Below are 23,112 nucleotides of genomic sequence, written 5' to 3' on the forward strand. Positions count from 1 at the left end.
CAAGGTACTTTTCTTCTTCTTCGACTTTTTTGCTACTGCTGCCACAAGGCTAAAATATTCAAACAGAGCGAGAAAGAGTGATTTAAGACAACCAGAAAGATTTACAAGCTGTGATGCATAAAATATAAACAGTAAAGTATACGGACAGCAAACAAATTATACTGAAATACTCAATCTCCCACCAAGGTCATACAACCTGTAAAATAAGTCCACTGAGCGCAATTAAGAGGCACTGAGCCCCTCTGGAGCCAAGTGGGAATAATGCACCATCTTCAAGTTCCAGGGGTGCTTGGCCAACCAAGCTTGGACCAGTGGTCACACACAGCAATGTAGAGGTCAAGTCAACATCGAGTAAGGCCTGCAGCAACTTCAAGTAGCTGACTGGAAATAAATAAGGAAAAGCAAAACCGTAAATGGCTGGGGCAAAAAACAAAAAAACAAAAAACCGACAACCAATGTTTGCGTCTAAGAATCCATCCATCCATCCATCCATCCATCCATCCATCCATCCATCCTACTGCTCATCCTCATTAGGGTCTTCAGTTTATGTAATTTATGTTTTTAGGACCTGGGAGTTAGTTGGTTTACCCACAAAAGTGGAGTATAATTGAAAGAAAGAATAAAGAAGTTGAAAGAGTTCAGTGCCCATTGCAACATGTTTAACCCCTGGGCGTTATCTTATTTTGAAATGACTTGGTCAGAACCATCAAAAAGCCCAAAACGGGTCACAATAATGCCTAACGGTTAAGACTGTCTAAAACGATAGAGAGACCCAACTTCTGGTTAACAGTCAAAATCTTGAGGTTTTCATAAACGGATGTCTGTTATATACAGTAGAAGCAAGACATGTTTTATTTAACACCACTGACATAACGGTAGGGGAAATGGGTAAACAAAGACAGGTGAGAGGAAAATTTTACGAGTTGATTTGGTAAGTGGTTCTTTCAGGCACAATACAGCAGCAATTGCCTTTGATGTGAGGCCATTTTGATACCAAGTAATGATGAGAGTAGTTTCTTTGGAGAGGGACACAATGTAATGATTTCAAGTACTTTTATATACCCCTTTCATCATGATCACTCTGCTCTGATAATTCACTTAAAGCTACTCTATGGAGGATTTCCCCCCAAAATATCTTAACAATAGCCTTTTTATTTGACCATTTATGATTGAAACATATTCTAATTAGTAGATCAACATCTTAGCTGTTCACAATGGGTACTCCTACAAGCCTCTGGCCAATATTATTTAGGAAGCGTCCGGTCCGAATCCTTCGAATTTCCCGCCCTCTGTCTGCAGGATGTGACGTCATGTGCCTCATCGTCAGTTGTTTCCTGTCGCGCGAAGACGGAACTAGTACAGATTTTCGCTGCCCCAGACATCTGCTGTTACTCCGCGGGAGGCTGCTTAAAAAAAAAAAAAAAATGAAAACAATGTCAAGTGCTACGAAAAAAAAAAAATCTAAACTTGATAGTGACCGATGTCGGGCAAGAACGAGAGTGAACATTAGTTTGACATTTCAACGGTGGAGAGAGTTGAGATCGGACTTGGATTAGAAAAGTGATTCACAGCTGGCTTTCTTTCTACTCCAAAAGGTAAGAAGCGAGTATCTTGACATTTAGAAGAAAATGTGTTGTTTTCAAATAGCAGTAACCTCAAGATCGATCACTTCTCGGTCGTAACTATTGGGGTGAAAGTGAGGTGGACGGCAACATTTAGCGTGAAAGGGGCGGCAAAGTTGAATGTAATAGAACAGAATGACTTTATGAAGAAGAGACGTTCCATTCCGCGGCGTTTCAATCAGGCTAAATGTTGCCTTATTTTCCTCCGTGAAAATAGCCTATTGTAGCTACATTATGCTAACGGAATGTGAACGGTACTACTGAATGGCGATAACATTCACGGCCATATCACACTAAGTAGTGAATGGGTCTATATGTTTTTCACAATCGTCAATTTCCATAAATGACAGCCCACCTTTCGGCTAATGCACAATGACGCTAGCCTGGGGGCGACATACACTAATAATGACTAGAATCAGGTTGACGTCCGTCGAGCGGGGTGACTACAATATGTAACTGCATATTAACATCGGAATGAGGTCCAATTAATTGACCTAATTTGCACATTGTTTTGGAGTACAGCACAGGACTGGACTTCGACCGACTAAAGCAATATGATCTGCACGTCCCGTGGACATCAATTGTTTAGTGGGGATCGAGAGTCTCATCCCGTGAAGTGGCCAGCTTTGTGTAACATAATAAAACTTCTTACCTCTGAAAACATAGTTTAATTGGATATGAAGAGCCCAGTCTTCAGTATTGAGGTCGTGCACGTACGAGTGCGCGCAGCGTGTACGAGCGTGCAGTTTGTTTTCGGCCACAGGTGGCAGTAGAGATTTGAAATTTTAAATCTTACATATAGCTGCTTTAAATGGCTGGCAACCAGTTCAGGGTGTACCCCGCCTACTACCCGTAGACTGCTGGGATAAGCTCCAGCATGTCCGCGACCCTCGTCTGGATAAACAGTTCAGAAAATGGTTGGATGGATGGTTGAGTGACTTGATTTCATTTGTACTGTTTTGAAGGCAACAGTGTAATGATACTAACTTATTGTTTTGTACCAATAACACACAAACAGAAAAATATATGGAGAATTTGAATTGAATCAAAGCTGCAAATATGGATGGCATTGCCAATAATAATTTGAGCCACAGTCTTTAAAATTGGCACTTTGCTCTCTTATTTTGAGGAATTTTGATTTTGTTACCCAGCAAAAGAGTGTCTGTATTCCTTTTCTGAATGAGAATTTGCTGCACAGCTGTCTCCAGGTTCCAACTTAGGCATTTGTGAACCTTAAACAAATAGAGAGAGACAGTGGAAAGTAAACAACAGAAAGTGGGGTGAATCACAGCAGTAACTAGTACTTCTAACTAGCTTTGTTCGGACCAAATGCTTATTGCAAGTATAAGTACTTTATCCTTGGCTGAGAGGTGAGATGAAAATGTTAAACAAAGAAGCCTTCCAGTTTTGTTAAAATTTAAGCCCTGTTGTCTCATTTGTGTCTTGCCCTTTACGCTTGATTGTGATCAGAACTGTATAGAGAGAAGCAACAACGTGTACCTGGATGGAGTGCTCATGCTGTAAAGTGATGAGGGAGGACAGAAGTAGATGACTGCAGCACAGCAGGGCTGAGGAAGTTACAGCTGAAGAGAAGTCGAATGGCACAGAGGATGAGGATGAGGAGAGGATTGTTTGGAGCTGCTCCATCACTCCACAGTTAGAGAGTAACATGGAGACAGCTGGGGAGGAGAAGGTGCCACATCGTGTGTCAGCATGTGTATGTGTGGTTGCGCGTCAAAGGCCTGTCACTTTGTGTGTGACTTAATCACCAAACAAAAAAACAAAAACAAAAAAAACACCCACATAAGCCCACACAAAGCTGGTAAAACCAGTACAAAATAACACACTTGCCTATATGTAACATTTTAATTAAAAAAATATATAGTTATTGTAATGTTTTAATTATGGTTAAACATTTGGTCTGATAACTTCCACTTTGTTTGGTCCTGGCAGGGATTAGGACCTACAGAATTCATAAACCCAAGTCTTGTAAAATGTTTCTTAATTAATCAATCCATCAGGGATTCCAACTTCATATAAAACTAATGAATTGTAAATATACAGCTTAGTAACGCTACTTTCACCAAGGCAAGTCTGTGCTTCCAGCTTGAAGGGAAGAGTTGTTTCAAAAGTTATTGTTTTTCTCCAACATGACTGTGTCCCATTGTATAATAAAAGGACCACACAGCCAACATCAGTGACCTCTGAGGATGACGAGATTAATCACAATTTCTACAAACACACCCTGTTCCTGAAAGTCTTCTCACAAGAGTGGACATTATTACCCCGGGTTTTCACCGGATGCGGTTGCGGTGCGGTCCGGCGACGCAAGCAATTAGATTCCATTCATTCGAATGGTGCAGTTTACACCGCTTGCGGGTGCGTTGCGTGTCGACTGCGTCTCAGCTGCGGCGTGCCGCAGCCCTTCCGCAAGGATAGACCTATTTTCTATTTTTGCAGGACGCCGCAGCGGTAGGCCTCCGGCAAATGGCAAGCTAGCACAAAACACATCGAGCGGGACAGGAAGACCGACGCAGTTTCAAAATAAATTTCCGGTTACCTTTCAGAATAAAACACTCGCCAGCTCCTATTTCGCAAGCTTTTCAGCAAAACGTGACGTGGGCGTCGCCGGGCCATGTGCTCATTCACGGTTTAGACACCAGCGAACATGGACGAGGAGAGGTTTATATTGGAGGTGGAAAACCACAAAATAATATATGACACGGCACATCCTTTTTATAAGGACAACCAAAAAAAGGATGCTGCATGGAATCTCATAGCAGAAGAAGAAGAAAAGGTTAAATCAAAAGAAGTCTACCTCTCTTTTTGCTTCTCTGTTGAGCACAGACTTTCTGTATGTTTGTCGTTGTGAAATGCTACATGATCGCGCGCGCGGTCCCGCGAGACACGTTGGGAAGTGGGCGGCGACGGGGCTGCCGGACCGCAGCTGTGCGGAGCCGGTGTGGATTGACAAAAAAATTGACCCGTCCGGAGCACGCAGTCAAGACGCATCGCACCGCAACCGCACCGCAACCGCATCCGGTGAAAACCCGGGGTCAGACAGGTGCTGCAAAGAGGGACTAACTAAAGTTTTTTTTCCATATAGTGTGAATGTCTGTTTTAGTGTACACAGTATCTTAAAAATAAGTACCATGGGTCTCTTGACTATATGCAGCAGGTGAGGGTAGCTTCATAATCTTGTTTGACTGTTTAGCTTTTTACAGATGTTCCTTAAAATTGTGTTTTTAGACTGGTAAGACTGACTTTACACAAAAAAAGTCTTACCCCGGGTTTTCACCGGATGCGGTTGCGGTGCGGTTGCGGTGCGGTGCGTCTTGACTGCGTGCTCCGGACGGGTCAATTTTTTTGTCAATCCACACCGGCTCCGCACAGCTGCGGTCCGGCAGCTCCGTCGCCGCCCACTTCCCAACGTGTCTCGCGGGACCGCGCGCGGCGCGATCATGTGGCATTTCACAACGACAAACATACAGAATGTCTGTGCTCAACAGAGAAGCAGAAAGAGAGGTGGACTTCTTTTGATTGAACCTTTTCTTCTTCTTCTGCTATGAGATTCCATGCAGCATCCTTTTTTTGGTTGTCCTTGTAAAGTATATTAATAACGAGAGTCGGGTCAGTGCGGGTCCACTCTTTATTTCTGTCTTCCCCGTCCGGCTGCCGCTCAGTACGGCAAGCGAGACGGGCACAACAAGCAATCGCGAACATCAAACTCACAATACATTACAGTCCTTATAAAAAGGATGTGCCGTGTCATATATTATTTTGTGGTTTTCTACCTCCAATATAAACCTCTCCTCGTCCATGTTCGCTGGTGTCTAAACCGTGAATGAGCACATGGCCCGGCGACGCCCACGTCACGTTTTGCTGAAAAACTTGCGAAATAGGAGCTGGCGAGTGTTTTATTCTGAAAGGTAACCGGAAATTTATTTTGAAACTGCCTTGGTCTTCCTGTCCCGCTCGATGTGTTTTGTGCTAGCTTGCCATTTGCCGGAGGCCTACCGCTGCGGCGTCCGGCAAAAATAGAAAATAGGTCTATCCTTGCGGAAGGCTTGCGGCACGCCGCAGGCCTTCCGCAGTCGACACGCAACGCACCCGCAAGCGGTGTAAACTGCACCATTCGAATGAATGGAATCTAATTGCTTGCGTCGCCGGTCCGCACCGCAACCGCACCGCAACCGCACCGCAACCGCAACCGGTGAAAACCCGGGGTTAGCAGCTCCATAATAAGCCAAAGAAAGTCTGAGGTATTATCATATATGTAGTTGAATGTTGGCAATCTTAACATGTCCAATCTAGCATTGTGAAGTATCAGTTGAAAAATTTGTAGGGATTTTAAAATACATCTGTGAAACTATACAGTCATACAGTACATTCTGTAGAGTAAATATGACTAGAGTAAATTTGACTCTATTTAGAGTGGGACCAAACAGACTCAGATTTAGAGTAGGCTAACATTTATACTTGGAAGAGAGTAAAATAAATAATTTGGAAAAAAAAATATCAATAAATAAAATAGATTGAAGGGTTCAGGAACAAACTCACGGCTTGGGAGACTGCCACACTACCACCCAAGCTATGTCCCTGCTACTGTTTGCTTACTGTATCTACAAGAGGAGACCAAAAACATCGTTTTGACTGTATTTTTACTATGAAACCGTGTTTTTTGGTCTCTTGGTGTTACGAAGATTCCAGCTGACATGAGTGACGTACTAACAGAAAGAAGGAGCTGCGTGCCTCAGGGAGTTGGTCAGCTGTCTCCAAAGCTGTAGGTCGTGATTTTGTTCCTCAACAGTCTTTTATTCTTTTTTTCTTTTTCAATTCTTTTTTTACTCTCTTCCAAGTGTAAATATTACTCTAAAAACGTGTCTTTTTGGTCCCACTCTAAATAGAGTGAAATTTACTCTACAAAATTTATTGTGGCAGCTTGCTAACTGAATTGTGTTGCGAAATCAAGGGGAGGTTCACCATGTGCTCATAAAATGCGGACATTAGCCAAAAATGTCCATTTTGTCAGCAAGCGCACATATTTTTCTCTTTGCATTCACATTGTCTGCTTACAGTTATTTATTAAATAATGTGGCTTTCTAAAGGCACATCTCCTAAATAAAATTAATATGAAGTTTGATGGAAAAGCTCAGCTTTTTGTTGTGTAAAATGGGTCTCCAAGTTGATACTCTCTTGAGCCGCCAGTTTCAAATTGTATTTTTATATCTTTCTCAATACTGAAACCATTCTTACGGCAACATTTCTGTCAAAATATCACAAAGTACAGCTAGATTTTGAGGCAGAATTGGACTGTCTAGGAAAATACATGCAAAAATTGGAGAAAGAGCGTGTCAAACCTCTGTCAATACAGTGTGCAGGAGAGAAACTCAGGCAGCAGTACAGGTAGTTTAGGGCAGGCAGCAGACTCTCTGTATTGGATGGGTTCAGTCTACCTGCAATATTGCTCACTTACACACACATACAGAACATGCTAAATGCGGTCTGAAGTGCTCAGAGACATTAGTTTAAATACATCATAGGCTCACTCATGCACAACTATAAAGACCAAGTTAACTTGAGAACGAAAGCTGAAAAATTCAACACAGGATAAGCCTCGTCGAATGCATGCATGTCCTAAAGCCAAGTACAGTACTACTACAGAATTATTCACAGAGGGATTTGAACATCAAGGTGCATTTATCTAAAGGTTTAATAAGTTTCATCATCTGCAATGAGAGCACTAATGTTCATGATCTTGAAGATTAGTGAGGATTCTGCTCATAAGGAAATACAGGTGAATGCAGGGAGGATATAAGTCAATCAGTCAGTAGCACAGCGTGCAGATGAATTAGAAATGTCCTGCGGTAAATCTGTCATGAGATCAACATCAATCATTCTCAAAGTCTGTGTTGTGTCTGACAGTACACCAAAACCATTTTTTAAAAGTCACATGAAATCCTATATTTGCTAACCAGTGGTTTAGAAACAAAGTCCAATGCTCTCACTCATTATTTGTGCAGTCAGTAAAGCACACATGTATTTGTATTAGATACATGCTGATTGCAGTTTAGTATAGGTGTTGACTACTCTGTAGAAGCTTTAATTTGTCAACATTATGGTGAGTGATGATGTCTGAGGAGAGGAGGTGTGTGATCTGCCAGCGGAGCTGTTTTGGCCTCACCATGGTAGAGCAGCTTGAAGTGCACTTCATCCATCTTGCTGCAGGCTAGGGAAGGTGGGATGCTGGCATGTGTTACACAAAGCAGCCTGAGCACCAGAGGGAGTGAGTTAACTGCAAGAGAGACAGTTAAAAAAACCAAAACAAAAAAAACACATCATGCTGATGCTAAAAAAAAATATGATCGTATGTCATCACTGTGAAAATGAAAAATAAAAAAGAGAGCAGTCCAATGTTTTTTTTTTTAATCTACCAATGTTTTCATTGCCAAACAGTTATTTACAATAAAATATTTAAAATTACAGGCACTATTATAAGTGTTTCATTAATTATGTATTATAAAAACATGGTATTTCAAGTTAGAAAGCTGTATGTATAAAAAAAAAAAAACAAAGCACAGAACTTAACGCAATTTAATAAAGTACTTGAAGAACATGATAAGGAATTTGATATTTGTTTTTATGAAAATGGTTGTACAGTAGTTATCAACCCGCTATGGCCATAATTAATTGAAGCTCAAATATTTCAGGTTGACACTTGAATGGGCTACTAAAGAAGTAGAAAAACGTAGTGCAAGGCAATGTTTGATGTGGGACCGTTTTACAGTTTTCATACGTTAGCCTACCTCATTTTGGCTGCAGAACTGACACTAAGGTGTCATTTTTTTTCAACATGAAATATTCAGCAGGCTGCTGTTTAGTATGTTACATTTGGCTAGTACATTTGAAATGAAGGGGTTAATTTGGTTGATAAGTGCAGCTAATGATTAATTGGTACGATGATAGAGAAAAAGGGCGGCACGGTGGATGACTGATTAGCACATCCGCCTCCCAGTAGTGAGGACGCAAAGATCGAGTCCAGGCTTCGACGTTCCTGGGTTGAGTTTGCATGTTCTCCACGTGCCTGCGTGGGTCTTCTCCGGGTACTCCGGTCTCCTCCCACATTCCAAATACATGCTTGGCAGGTTAATTGAACACTCTGAATTGTCCCTTGGTGTGAATGTGAGTGTGGATGGTCTTTCGTCTCTGTGTGCCATGCGATTGGCTGGTAACCAATTCAGGGTGTACCCCGCCTACTGCCCATAGCCAACTTGGATAGGCTCCAGCACCCCCGCAACCCTTGTGAGGAGTAAGCGGTACAGAAAATGGATGGATGGATGGATGGATGGATGGATGGATGGATGGATGAAGTAACAATATGTTCTTATCTTTACAATGTCATATATTATGCAGTCATGTGATTAAAAAAAGAAGACAATCTCAGTTGGTGTAATCCCAATGTTGCACTGACAGTCTGACCTACACCAAATGTGACTCTCTGTTGCCTACCTTCTTCAACAAGTTTCTGTTCTTGTACATGGCCCATCCTCTCAACACAGAGTTTTTGCAACGCCTGGAGCAAGGCAGTTTTCAGACTGGTACACAGGTCTGCCTCAAAGTCACTTTGACCATCCAAGAGAACCATCAGAACTGACATTGCTTGCTCTGCAAACGTGGCCTCCCTGGTGCAAACTATGTCCTATATGATTAGACAGTCAAAAAGAAAACAGGCGATTTGGAACAAAACATGGAACATCATTTGTCTTTGAGTTAAATGTTAAATTGAACTTCATACAAGGGTTGTCTGACCTTAACTCTTTGACTGCCAGGCGTTATAAAAACAAAACAAAAAAATCCACAGTGCCAGCCGCTTTTGAGCATTTTAACTCATCTTTCAAGGCAAAAAGAATATTTTTTGCCTTTACTACATATACAATGTGGCTACTCAATGAAAGATCGCATTCCATTCATTGGAATTTTACTAATCATCATGAAACGTCTGGCAGTCAAAGAGTTAATCAGGAGATCTAATGACTGAACATGGATTTTACAGCACAATGTCATTGTTGTACTGTGACAAAATGACACTCAATCTGCATGTTTTTCTATTTTAAAATGTCGGCAATCATCTATTGTTGTGTGCTGAAGGGTTGGACCAAAGCGCAGACACAAATAAAGTTTTATCTATTTATTCGCATAACTTGACTAAACGAAAAACAACGAGAATGCATCAAGAATCACGAGATGCCAAGCCCCCTTGGGCTGCAGAGAAGCACAGAGGAACAGAGAGGAATAATCTGGCAACCACACACATTTCTCAAACAGCTTATATAGACAGTAAATCGATCCCATTGGTTGTGGCTAGACATGTGGGTCCCAGTACTGACATGGAATTATCTGATTGGCTGTTGACCCAGTAACGCGATTAAAGATCCTTGACATCACATACTAGGGTTGTCACAAGAACCGATACTTCGGTGCCAAGTCGATGCCAAGATTCTGAAAATATGACGGTACTGCCTTGTCTACAATACCCGAAGTACCGTTAGTATCGAGGCGGCATATCTATATTTTGTGTTGTTTTATTTTTATTATTATTATTATTATTATTATTTTAATCCCACACGCACTCACTCACACAATCTTACTTCATGTAAACTGGGTGGATATGAGCGCTTATCTGGCAACCCACGTTACGTCTAATGACGTCACGTGACTACCCTCCCGCTGCTACAATAACAAGGAAGTAGAGTAACATGCGTGCAACATGCCAAAAGCCCGCACATCTGCGTCGTCTTCAACTGCAGCGGTCCCTCAATTAGTTGAGAAGAAAAAAACACCAAAGTCGTGTATAGAAGTACTTTGGATTTGAGGTTGATGCGCAGGGATTGAGATGCCGAAACCGTGTCCAGACGAAAGGGGAACACATCCAACTTAGCGAAACATGGACATCCAGTCTTGTACAAAGAATTCAAGGCAAGTGCATTTGAATTCCCGTTATTATTTTTGTCCATATCTAAACTAATAAGTTAGTATGATGACCCCACACTCAATGAGCTGCTTTGCGAAGTAACGTTAGCTTTATGTTCACCCTCGTCTGTTCCGCATAATAAAGTTAGATAATAATATATCAAACGTTATTTGTTATTTTGTTTGTTTGTGTGTGTGACTGTGTGTGTGAGAGGCTACGTGCTGTAACTGGTTGGTAAATAATAGCACAGTATGAGATTTTTATATTTTAATGCTACATGCTCTGTGATGCATTTTTCATTTTACAGTATTTTAGTGTTTAGTACTGTTTGTTTGTTTGTTTATTGAACATATAAACATAAACAAGTAGCAAATAATAATTTAAAGAAGAAACTCATAGCAATTATTTGTGATGGTTTACATGTCCAAAGGTATCTAGTCCTACTGCTTATTCTTTGTATTTTTTAACTTATTTCATTATTAAATACAGTAAATTAATACATTACAATAAAAGAAAATGTGTAATCCTGCTTGTGTAGACAATTACACTTTAACATGCGTACATTTGTCAGTATATGTACATGAATTTCTTAGCCATACACAATAATAATACATCCTCATACTCACATATACAATTTTCATTACACTTATAATGGTACATCGAAAAAAAAATTCAATTACATTTCTGCAACTGTACTAGCTCATGTCTAATTTAAATAATGCTCTTCAACTTTCATCCATCCATCCATCCATCCATCCATTTTCTTGACCGCTTATTCCTCACAAGGGTCGCGGGGGGTGCTGGCGCCTATCTCAGCTGGCTCTGGGCAGTAGGCGGGGGACACCCTGGACTGGTTGCCAACCAATCGCAGGGCACACAGAGACGAACAACCATCCACACTCACACGCACACCTAGGGACAATTCGGAGCGCCCAATTAACCTGCCATGCATGTCTTTGGAATGTGGGAGGAGACCGGAGTACCCGGAGAAGACCCACGCGGTCACGGGGAGAACATGCAAACTCCACCCAGGAAGGTCCGAGCCTGGACTCGAATCGGAGACCTCAGAACTGGGAAGCGGACGTGCTAACCACTCGACTACCGTCCCGCGCTCTTCAACTTTACTTTTAAAAAATTTTTTTAACTCAACAATTGACTTGCATCTTTTCAAGTCATTACCAAAATTATTCCACAAATTAACACCTCTTACAGAAACACACCTTTGCTTAATATTTGTTCTTATTTTGATTTATTTTTTTTGTAGACACTTGTCCCCCTTATGTCATAAGGACTCTCTTGAATTTCAAATGGCTTCTGAATACTATGGCAGAGTAGATTGTTGTAAGCTTTATACATTTGTGCTATTCTGTATTTAGCTAGTACATGCACAGTATTTTTATTTTATTGTTCACTCTATTGTTTAATACATTAATGCACTTGACCTGACACCCAACAGGTCATGAACTCAACTCAAACCTAACACAGGCGTGACCCCAGACATGAGACAAGACCCAAACATTACTCTTGCATGACCCGAGTCATGACATCTATATGGGTATCTGAGTGTACACCAGAAGAGTCCTTTTGTTCGCGGACATAATTATTTTAGTTTGGTGTGGTTCACATTCACTCACATTGTACTTTTTGCAAGTGAACTAAATTCTGTAAATACATCCATGTGTGTGATGATCATTGGACAGAAATAACAGGGGTGGCATAAAGAGCGCAGAGCTAGAAATGGAGGAAAACATGGAAGTCTTCTTTGCTGCTTTCCTGCTCTGCAGATTTGTGCTGCTATTAGAGCTGCAAAATCATTTTGTCTGTGAAGAACAACTCATTGAATGCAGGTTTTGCAAATCACATCGGAGTCCATTTGAAAGTAGACCAAGATCAACTCAAAAAGTGGGTCTCTGTACCGTTGTTTGATCCAAACAACGATTCGTTTGTGTGTATTCACAACTGTATAAAAGGTCAAGACCAGTGTGGGAAACAAAACCTGGTCCGTTTAAAGTGGACCAGACAGTGCAGGTTTATCTTACCAGGAGGATCAGGATGACAGATGGGTGCTTCTCTAACACTGACAGAAGTTCTACAATTTCTGTGGTGGGCTCCAGTTCGTCTTCCTCGTCAGTACATCTTTTCTCCTTAACATGTCCGTCTGTCTACACACAGAAAAACACATGACTTTGATGAGTCTAACAAGCTAGACTGCATCTAATTTGGAACAAATTAAATAACATCATATGAGAGGGAATAAACAAAATGCTTTTCACCACAGTCAGCTCTGAATCTGTGGACTGTGCTTTTTTGGTCAACCAAAGTTCTAAGACGAGGGCTCCAAAATTTTCTTTGAGCAGCGGCTGGCCACAAATGAAGTAGAGGATGGCAGGATGGTGGATGTAAACCAATTGGAAGCTTTGACAGGAGGAGAGGGCCTTGTTGATGCAGTCCAAAGACGCCTTGAAAAGGTTGGCAAGAAAACGGGAAACATAAAAGTGTTGGGGTTTGTGCTGCCACATCTGAAAAGTTTAAACTGCTAGTACTAAAATAAAAAGTGACTGTTGTAAAACAAACAAAAAACAAACAATAATGTGATATGATGTGTTCTGTAAAATGGGTTACCCCATCAAGTGTAGTGCTCTTATCCTGTGTCACTGCTAGCAGGTAAAGAGAAGACCGCAGGACCAAGGTCGGGAGCGTGTTGCTGCCTTCCCCCTGCACTGAATGCAAGAGCCATACTACACTGGAAAACACTGTCTGCTCTGGGAGGAGCCTAGATCAGACACACAACACAATACTCAATACTGCTTGATACTCAGCATTATGGGTTGGAATTGGAGGTTTAGATCACCAAATAGTCCCTGAGTGCCTGCTGCTGCTCACTGACAATCAATATAAAATGTGGGATGTCAAAGTAAATATGTTAATTCACTGAAAAGTAAATGAATTAGTTTGGTTCAGTAACTAAGATGTTAAGAAAATATTTTGGATGAAGGCAAAAAAATAAGGTTAGTTCAATTGAAGAATTATTGTTTATATCAACATAAAATCATAAAGTCATACGACGTTACTCAATTTAGTTTATGTGAAGTCAAATATTTTAGATGTGATACCTGGACATCATTTTTTTTTTTTTTTTAGTTTAAGCGAGTTAAAACTTTTTACAGTGTATCGTAATGTATTCAGCCTCGTTCTTTGTTTTTTTCTCTCCCAAATTTACCTGGTCTGACAAAAATGGCCTTTTTTGTACTTTGTTAGTTTTATCTTCTTCACATGGACCATGTATCATTGTTTTTCTTTTCAATATTTGTTTATGATTTTTCACAGAAAACCCAAAGAAAACAAACAAACAATATTTTAAAATACTGAAATCCACACGGGTCCACTACATACTGCTTAAGCTTTATTAGCTTCTAATAACATCAAGAGTACTTTTTTCTTAACCTCTTATACTTAAGACTTTTTTAATATTTGCTTTTTATATGCATCAACATCACCTATATTCCTCTATATTTAGATGCATGGTGCCTGATAAATGTTTCAAATGTCTGTATACCTGTCTCCTTGCTGCAGGGCGAGGTGTAGTATTATCACAAGACAGTATTGAGTGGCTCTTGGGCCTTTGTAATCACTCAGTTGGAATCCTGGCGACTCACACAGCAGAGTGGGCCAGTCTGACAGCCGATAGCACAGAGAGAAAAGATTGTACTGCAGGAGATTTTCTATTTCGTCTGCATCTGGGGGTGGAAACCGAGCAAATACAACAGAATTTTAATCAAGGAAAGAAGAATTATTAATCAAAATTGTGTTCCTCATAAAACGCTGAAAATTTAATAAAGGTCATAAACACCAGAGAAGAATTTAAAAAGTACCACAATATTTAATTTATGAAGGAATTGCAGACAATTCATAGAGATTTATAAATGGTTAAAATGTATTACAAGCTTCTAAAAGGAGAGACAATAAGTTACTCAGATATGAAGTAAACAACCAGGCTGGGAAAAAATACAGAAAGAGCGATATGACGGCGGTTCATAGAGGATAAGTACTACTGTAATAAATATTGAGTATTGTACTCCTCATACATTACTCTGACTGGATTTATCATGACATGACGTAAATTCAATGCAGATTGGGGTAGTGCACTGACACACGAGCCCTTCCTAACGCCCTCTCCTCAGAACACAATTGTTAAAGAGGAAGCGGGGTAATCATGGGCAAGCTGCTGTTGGTCTTACATGACTGCACACTGCCTTGTCTATTGCCAGTGGAGCCACATAAACATACCGCATATTGTCAGATGATAAGTTTATTGTAGATGATTGGAAATGTTGACTCATCACCCAAACTCATGTGGGGGAGGGTAAAGGAAAGACGTGGCAGTAACACAGAGCAAGCAACAGGATAAAGCAACAGATTGTGAAAACTGGAAACTAGTTGGTGTGAATATACTGTAAAATATACTGATCAAGAAGACACCGACACAGAATTGAAGACTCACAAAGGAAATCAAGAAACACCAAGGTGGTTTGCACGCTGCGTGTGGTGTGGGTGTGTGTGCTTGTATCTACATACCCTGCTGAGAGGCGCCAGAAGCAGATACTGACTGGGAGAGCAAACACATGCTGAGTTTCTGTAGGAAATCACAGCAAGCCGCATTTAAATGTGTGTTTCTGAAAGAATATGTGAGAGAAAATATGTATTAAAATATGGAACTGTCGGAAAGAGTGACGGAAAATGAGTTACTTATATAAATACGTATAATGAGGACACCTCAAAGAAACAAAGTACACAGTTAATTCAGCAAAGAATGAACTATGACTGACTATAACTATCTACTGGATGCTACCAATGCCATCATTTAGTCTTTCAACAATGAAGCACTGCACATTCATTAATATTAATGCATAGTTCAATTTGTTGCTTTACGCTTACTGTGTCTACTGCAATTTAGACCACAAAAACACACTGAGAGAAGAAAGCTGTATTGGATTAAAACAGATATACAATACTGTATATGTTTCCAACAGAGACAAATACAAAGTGTAAACTTTTGGGGCACCACTGTTAGCCACATTGGGATGTTGTGTTAAACATATATAAAATTAGAACATAAAAGATTTGCAAATCCTGTACAACCTATATTTATATAAGACAAGATATGTAATGTTTCAAACTGATAAACTTGATAGTTTTTAACAATTAACTTAGTTACTGATGTAAAATTTATTTTCTTGTACACAAAAAAATACTTGTATACTTACTTAAAATGTTTGCTTTGTTCTTGTTTTTCTTAACTTATACTGCAGAACCGATTTCTGTTTCATGTACAGCACTTTGTATAAAGCAATGCTTGTTTTAAAGTGCTTTATAAATAAAGTTGAGTTGAGGAATCGAAGGTGACGGCCAATGCATTCAATGTTGGTTTTTGGCCTTGCCGCTTACATGTAGTGATTTCTTAAGACACTCTCAACCTTTTGATAATTATTGAAAGTAAAGGATGAAATCTCTAAAGTCCTTGAAATTGTACATTGAGGAACATTGTCTTTAAACTGTTAGCCCATTTTCTCATGCACTTGTTCACAAAGAGGTGACGCTTTCCCCATACTTGCTTGTGAATAACTGAGAAATTCCAGGAAGCTCCTTTTATAGCCAATCATGGCATCCACCTGTTCCCAATTAGCCTTTTCACCCGTGGGATGTTCCAATACAGGCGTTTGATGAGTCTTCGTTGCCACCTGTCCCAACTTTTTTTTTTTTTTTTTGAATGTATTGCAGCCATAAAATTCTAGGTAATGATCATTTGCAAAAACCAATAAAGTTTATCAGTTTGAACATTAATTAAATATATTTTCTTTGTAAGTGTATGCAATTAAATATAGGTTGAACATGATTTGCAAATGTCCCAACTTCACTGGAATTGGGTTTTTACAAATAAAGACATGTTCACACGCAACATCATCTTTCGTCAGCGTAGCTGTTCCCTGTGTGTTCTCAGGTTGTCCAGTTACGCACCAGCTCACGCTGATTGTGGCACGGATATGGACCGGTGGCTGTACGGCATCTGTACGGATGGCAATTCACACCAAGTGCAGTACGTGAGCTGTACGTGTCCAGAAATTTGCACCCGTGAAACCACAAGATTAAGGGGGGGTTACGCTGAAGAGCTGTGTTCGCACAACAACAAACCATGTATAATAGCGAGCTACTGTACTTGTAAATAATAGCCACACTTGCCTTTCGTTGACATTGATATGCTTTGTGGACATTATTTCCGGGGCTTTGGCTCTTTCAAATAGTGTTATTTTGTCATGTTTAAATTATTTCAAGCTTGTTTTTTGTTTTCACAGAACCGTTTTAGGTAACGCTTTATATTAAGGTCCTATTAATAAGCATTAATAAGAGTTAGTAAGAATTAATAAGTGTTAATAAGTCATTTATATGATGCTTATTAAAATTAATATGTGTTTAATAATCTACATTAGTGTTAATAATGGGGTTAAGGTCCTATTAATAAGCAATAATAAGAGTTAGTAAGAATTAATAAGTGTTAATAAGTCCCTTTATATGATGCTTATTAAAACTATTATTTGTTTAATAGTCTACATTAGTGTTAATAACGGGATTATAACAGTTATACGAAACACTTAACTGAGCTTCTTGCAGCTACTGGATCTAAAGTGAGAACAATGAATTACTAAGGCTTATAAATGTTTGTGAATGCATTATTAAGTCTTTAAAAACAGTTAACTAGCGTTCTGCAGCTACTGGATCTAAAGCGAGAACAATGCTTTATTAAGGCACATTAATTATTAAGGTTTATACTTTTCTGGGACGTTTTCTTTTTAATCTTGTAAATGTTATTTAGTTATTTTATTTTATTTTTTTAAACGGTATGTATAATTAAAACTACTAAATTAATGTAATAACTCTAACAATTATGATAATAATATTGATGATGGTTATTCCATCATTTACAGGTGAATCTATCAAAACATGAGAATACTTTAAGGACTTGTAGACAGACAAGTTCCTGGAAGTAGTTTGGGAGAGTATAAGTTTTATGGCACAAGTGACCAAAATGATTATTTTATTGTCTAGCTCACTTATTGTTTGCACTTAGCAACACAAACCATTTAAAGCACGCTCTCTACTGAAGCACTACACACCTTCCGCTTATGGCGGAAGTGACTCTCATCAATTACAATGAATTCCCGCCGTCCACCAATCCGCTGTCCTTGCCGTCGTCTCATTCGTTCAACTGCCCTTCTACAGACCTTCCCAAGTTTTTTGGCCATCTTGGAGAGTGTTGCAGTACTTGCAGCGATCTGGTCTTCCATCATATCAACCTGTCTGAGGCGTAGGCCCTGTGCAAATCTACGGAATATATAACATGTTAACTACATAGTTAACTTAATTTTATTGAAATCTTTTCCAATATAATCATCTAAAAATTTACATGTATTACCTATAAATAAACTGCATCCATTGAAAGAGTGAAAGTCTCGACTTGTCGAAAAGAGATTTGCCCCTAATTGATTTCACTGTCTTGGTCCCTCGGTGCACTGCTTGCTGGCATGTCCTTAATAAAAGCGAGCCGTCATGTTTGAATGATAAGATAATGAACAGGTTATTAAGCAATTTAAAAAATATATCATTACTGTGCATTAATCTTCAGCAACTCTTTAGAACTTAAGCAACACATACATATGACTTGTGAATGTCCAAGTTTCAAAAGGAATTTAACAGGAATTTTTGGCTGGGAATTTAAAAATCTACTAGTCAGTTGGCCTGCATGATTTGGCTGATGACTTTAATTTTATTCCCTAAAAATGCATTTGTTAGGGTTCCATCTTCCAAATATACATCTTGAATCCTTTCTAAAGCCTCTTAATAAATGTATAAATAAGCTCAAAACTGCTTCTAAGCACTGTATGAAGCACATTCATAAAGGACCTACCTAGCTAACTAACTCAAAGTAGCATTAAAAAAATAAATAAATAAAAAAATAAAAGGGTTATTACCAGCTTTAAAGGTCTCTGCACGCCTTCTTTTCCAGCTTCATCCTCTGCTGACAGATGTGACAGTTGATCTTTTTCATGAGAAGTTTTTTCCCCTGGAGGTATTTAATAAGTTTTAATGTTTTCCTCGGTGAACTACCTTCAAAAATAAGTTTTGTGAGTTTGTTTTTCAGCTGCATCCTGCACGTCTTTTTTCTTCTCCTTTGGCGGGCTGTGTCCGAGATTATTCAATGGAAGATACTTATTGTCGTTGATACTAATATATGCTTTCTTTCTTCTTCATTAGCATGTGATCCGGATGAGGTCATCGCACGCTACAAGAAAGTGTTGAAGGTCTACAAGAAGAAGCATAACATCGTTGCTGCTTGCAAAATGGTGGGGGTGGATCGCAACACAATTGCCTTGAATGCACCAATTGTAGAGCTTTCCATTGCTGCCCCAGAAAAGTTTGCAGAGTTCAAAGCTCAACATACAAGAAAGACCAAGCTAGGTGATTTTGCAGGAAAATGTCTTGATGCGGGCGGCACGGTAGTCGAGTGGTTAGCACGTCCGCTTCCCAGTTCTGAGGTCTCCGGTTCGAGTCCAGGCTCGGACTTTCCTGGGTGGCGTTTGCATGTTTCTCCCCGTGCCCGCGTGGGTCTTCTCCGGGTACTCCGGTCTCCTCCCACATTCCAAAGACATGCTTGGCAGGTTAATTGGGCGCTCCGAATTGTCCCTAGGTGTGAGTGTGGATGGTTGTTCGTCTCTGTGTGCCCTGCGATTGGTTGGCAACCAGTCCAGGGTGTCCCCCGCCTACTGCCCAGAGCCAGCTGAGATAGGCGCCAGCAGCCCCCGCGACCCTTGTGAGGAATAAGCGGTCAAGAAAATGGATGGATGGATGGATGGATGTCTTGATGCCATCCGTGGCAGTCCAAATATTGTTAGTTCCGTTATGGCACTGAAGAAATCAGGGAAACTGTTACCCGTTGGTAAGGGGAACTATTGAAATGCTTTCAAAGAAAATGGTTACCGTGTTTAAAGTTAAAAAAAAAAAAATAAAATAAATGTTGGATTCTAAGATGTTTAAATGTGGAATTTTAAAAACATTATTACCTTAGTCTTAAGGTGCATTTTACAGATTTGCACATATTTGTGTGTGTATGTGTTTTTTTGTGTATATATTTTGCTCAACATGCTTAAGATCACTAGAAAGTGCAAGGTGAATTTACTACATTTTGTTTTAGAAAGATGAATCTACCTCAGTTTTATGTTGCACTTTACAGAATTTCAGTTTTCTATGTTTAATGATGTTTTGTATGTGCCTCAATATTAGCGGGTGCTAAAGGTGCACTCCTTTTGCTTTTTGTTTTCAAAATGCCTTTAAAGTTCACAAATACATGTTGTGAAAAATGTCATTTCAACTTGACTGCAACAGCAATAAATGACCAGTTCTGAGTTCACTGTTACAACAACTGTATTATTTTGTATTTTTTCTTCAGTATTGTATCAACCATAATCACATTTTGTGTTTATTCCAGATGTGGAAGTGTTGAAACCATTGGTAACAATTATTAAATGTGTAATTAATAAACCTTAATAATTAATGTGCCTTAATAAAGCATTGTTCTCGCTTTAGATCCAGTAGCTGCAGAACGCTAGTTAACTGTTTTTAAAGACTTAATAATGCATTCACAAACATTTATAAGCCTTAGTAATTCATTGTTCTCACTTTAGATCCAGTAGCTGCAGAAATCTCATTGTTTATTAAAAGCTTAATAATGCATCTATAAAGATTTATTAGTCTTCATAAGACACTGTTCTTGCTTTAGATCTAGTAGCTGCAAGAAGCTCAGTTAAGTGTTTCGTATAACTGTTATAATCCCGTTATTAACACTAATGTGGCCTATTAAACAAATAATAGTTTTAATAAGCATCATATAAAGGACTTATTAACACATTAATTCTTATTAACTCTTATTATTGCTTATTAATAGGACATTAACCCCATTATTAACACTAATGTAGATTATTAAACACATATTAATTTTAACAAGCATCATATAAATGACTTATTAATTAGTTCTTACTAACTCTTATTAATGCTTATTAATAGGACCTCAATATAAAGCGTTACCCGGTTTTATTGTGAAATACAGGCCTACCGAATCTACCTCGCATACCGACGCCTGACTTCTTCTTGTCTGGCTCATGTAATTTCTTCAGCTTCATGAAAATACGCATGGGGAATCCGGAGAAAATAGAAACCTTGCGGAAACCTTCCGGACTTTGGATCTGAATACACACAGCAGCGCAGCTGGTGTGAAGACACAGACTCAAATGATTTCTGTTCCTTGCGGCATCCGTATATGGCGCCCGTTCCAAATCCACATTGTGGTCAATGTGAACTGGGAGTTACAGTGTACCTGTTTCCCACGCAGAAAACCCCTTTGTGCTCCAAAGCCATCCTGTAGAAACCAGATGATGCTGGAGGGAAGAAAAGGTGAAGATGAGTTATGAGACAGCAACTAGGGGGAAGATGTGCAAACAGAATTATACAAATAAATGGCAAACGAAAAACAAGATATTAGGCTCTCATACACATTTACACTCGTAAAACTAAGCACAGTTTGAGAAAACACACACACATGAACAGCAACCGTCCTATAAATATTGAATCTAGTTGTGACTTTCAGCTTGTCCCATCAGAGGTCGCCACTCCAAGTCACTCACATGATTTGTTTGACACAGTTTTTACCCTTCCTGATGATTTGGTTTTTTTTTTCTTTTCTTTTTGACCACATCACCATCTCGGAGGTAGTTCTAAAACACAGGCCATCTGATTGGCCGACAGAGATGCAGCAAGCAACTGCACACGCCAATTTTCTGGTTTTACAATAGCAAGACAGAGCCGCTGTCAAAGTAATAATAATACAGAATATACAATACACCCATCGCCAGGTCCCATTCACTTGAATGAGAAGTCTCCAGCCCCTCCCACACCCCGACGATTGGGACCCCCGCCTCAGGGAACCAATGACTCGGAGAGGCATCCAAATGAATGAGACTGAGCTCCCCATTCGGTATGAGCGCTGGTGGCAAGCTTTTCATCCGTGGTACATATGAAATTATAAGTATGTGGACTGTATAATGTCTGTATATACTGGTCTTGAAAGCAGATGCCTTTTTCGTTTATAGGTGAAAGCTTCTATGCATTTGAGTCCTTAAACCCACCCAAACCCCTCCCACTTTTTACTGGACACCTGTTCAGCAGCTGTTGTAATGGAAGCGCAATGGAGGCCGTGTGGTGTGGTTTGGGGCGAATGGAAAATAGGCATAAGATAAGCCCAGCTCCATTTCTCTTCCTATCTACACCATGGTCAAATAAATTGAACCATGCCCGATAAGCTTCTAGTCTTACTTTCCTCCACCCTCTCTCCTAATCATCATTCAGTCTGTACAGTCATTGTCCTGACCACAGGAGGATACTGTTAACCTTGCTCTCGCAAAATGAATTCTCGCGGTATTTGTGAGTTCACAAACTCCAGAGAATACATCTTGTACCGCTCCCGTTGATAAGTTTAACTGCCGTTCCCGAACCACTGGTGGTTCGGACCAATCACAGAGCAACATTGTGTTTGGGGGCGGGATATGCAACTGTGACGAAACCAGGAAGCCAGCGTCGACGCACAGGCTCACAAACAAACCTAACACGGACAAATGGACGCTGCAATTAATTCTGTTCTCGCAGAATTATTCACCGTTTTCGTGTTGAATGTTGAACAGCGAGAGGCGCTTCGTGCATTTTTAGCTGGTAAGATGTTCGTGACCCCCCCCCCCCCCCCCCCACACACACACACACACACACACACACCTCCTTCGACATGAACGAAGATGGCTATTTCACCCATGGCCGTGATTGGTTAAAACATATGTGTAGAATGTCACATCGTCCAATCAGCTCGAATTATTGTACAGGATGTCCCGCCTTTTCCTGGCCAAATTATTGTGGATCGGTACCAGATGGATATTACATATCCATCTGGCAATTGCCAGGTTAGGATACTGTAGTAACTGGATCAAGGATGGTCAGGATAAGTCTATAGACGGCATGTTAGCTACTTGGTTAATGGCCCACAATACATAGCCACCCTGAAATCAAGAATGTAGGAACATTAAAAGAAATTAAATCTCTAAACTTCACTTACCCATCTTATTAGCAAAGGCTGGCATGACAGATGGAAGGAGGGTGAATTGGGAGGACAAGATTGAGTAGAAGACCTGTAATATCTGAGGATTTGGTGCATATTCACACATCCTCTACATACACAAACACCAAAATGAAAACTGTACACAACTGAAAAGAGCTTCACAAGAGAGTCAAGAAGATGATTAAACAGATGTTTGCATTATGCAAGGGTGTGTGTGGCCGACACTCACAACAACGGTGGGTATCCAGACAGAGTCACAACACCGCAGCAGGCGTTGGCTTAGAGACTCTAATGAGTCAGGGTCATGGCTG

The 23,112-nt window shown here is 40.0% G+C and overlaps 1 protein-coding gene across 3 annotated transcripts in view; it reads right to left on the bottom strand.

Moving 5' to 3' along the window:
* Positions 1-23,112, bottom strand: part of mei1 (meiotic double-stranded break formation protein 1) — a 58,682-nt gene that overhangs the window by 8,842 nt on the left and 26,728 nt on the right. For 2 of the 3 annotated variants that reach the window (XM_077501630.1, XM_077501643.1), the window contains 14 exons: positions 23,031-23,112; positions 22,799-22,910; positions 21,017-21,077; positions 15,169-15,266; positions 14,150-14,330; positions 13,216-13,366; positions 12,867-13,052; positions 12,633-12,755; positions 9,132-9,321; positions 7,807-7,917; positions 6,983-7,093; positions 3,123-3,301; positions 2,770-2,854; positions 197-381 (listed from right to left, as the gene is read on the bottom strand). The exon at positions 23,031-23,112 is cut by the window's right edge and continues 66 nt beyond it. In XM_077501630.1, coding sequence (XP_077357756.1) covers positions 197-381; positions 2,770-2,854; positions 3,123-3,301; positions 6,983-7,093; positions 7,807-7,917; positions 9,132-9,321; positions 12,633-12,755; positions 12,867-13,052; positions 13,216-13,366; positions 14,150-14,330; positions 15,169-15,266; positions 21,017-21,077; positions 22,799-22,910; positions 23,031-23,112 — 1,855 coding nt within the window. The remainder of the gene's footprint in view (positions 1-196; positions 382-2,769; positions 2,855-3,122; positions 3,302-6,982; positions 7,094-7,806; positions 7,918-9,131; positions 9,322-12,632; positions 12,756-12,866; positions 13,053-13,215; positions 13,367-14,149; positions 14,331-15,168; positions 15,267-21,016; positions 21,078-22,798; positions 22,911-23,030) is intronic. The other variant, XM_077501638.1, reaches the window with a different exon arrangement.

This window comes from Festucalex cinctus, chromosome 1 (genome assembly GCF_051991245.1).
Source record: "Festucalex cinctus isolate MCC-2025b chromosome 1, RoL_Fcin_1.0, whole genome shotgun sequence".
NCBI classification, from domain to species: Eukaryota; Metazoa; Chordata; class Actinopteri; order Syngnathiformes; family Syngnathidae; genus Festucalex; species Festucalex cinctus.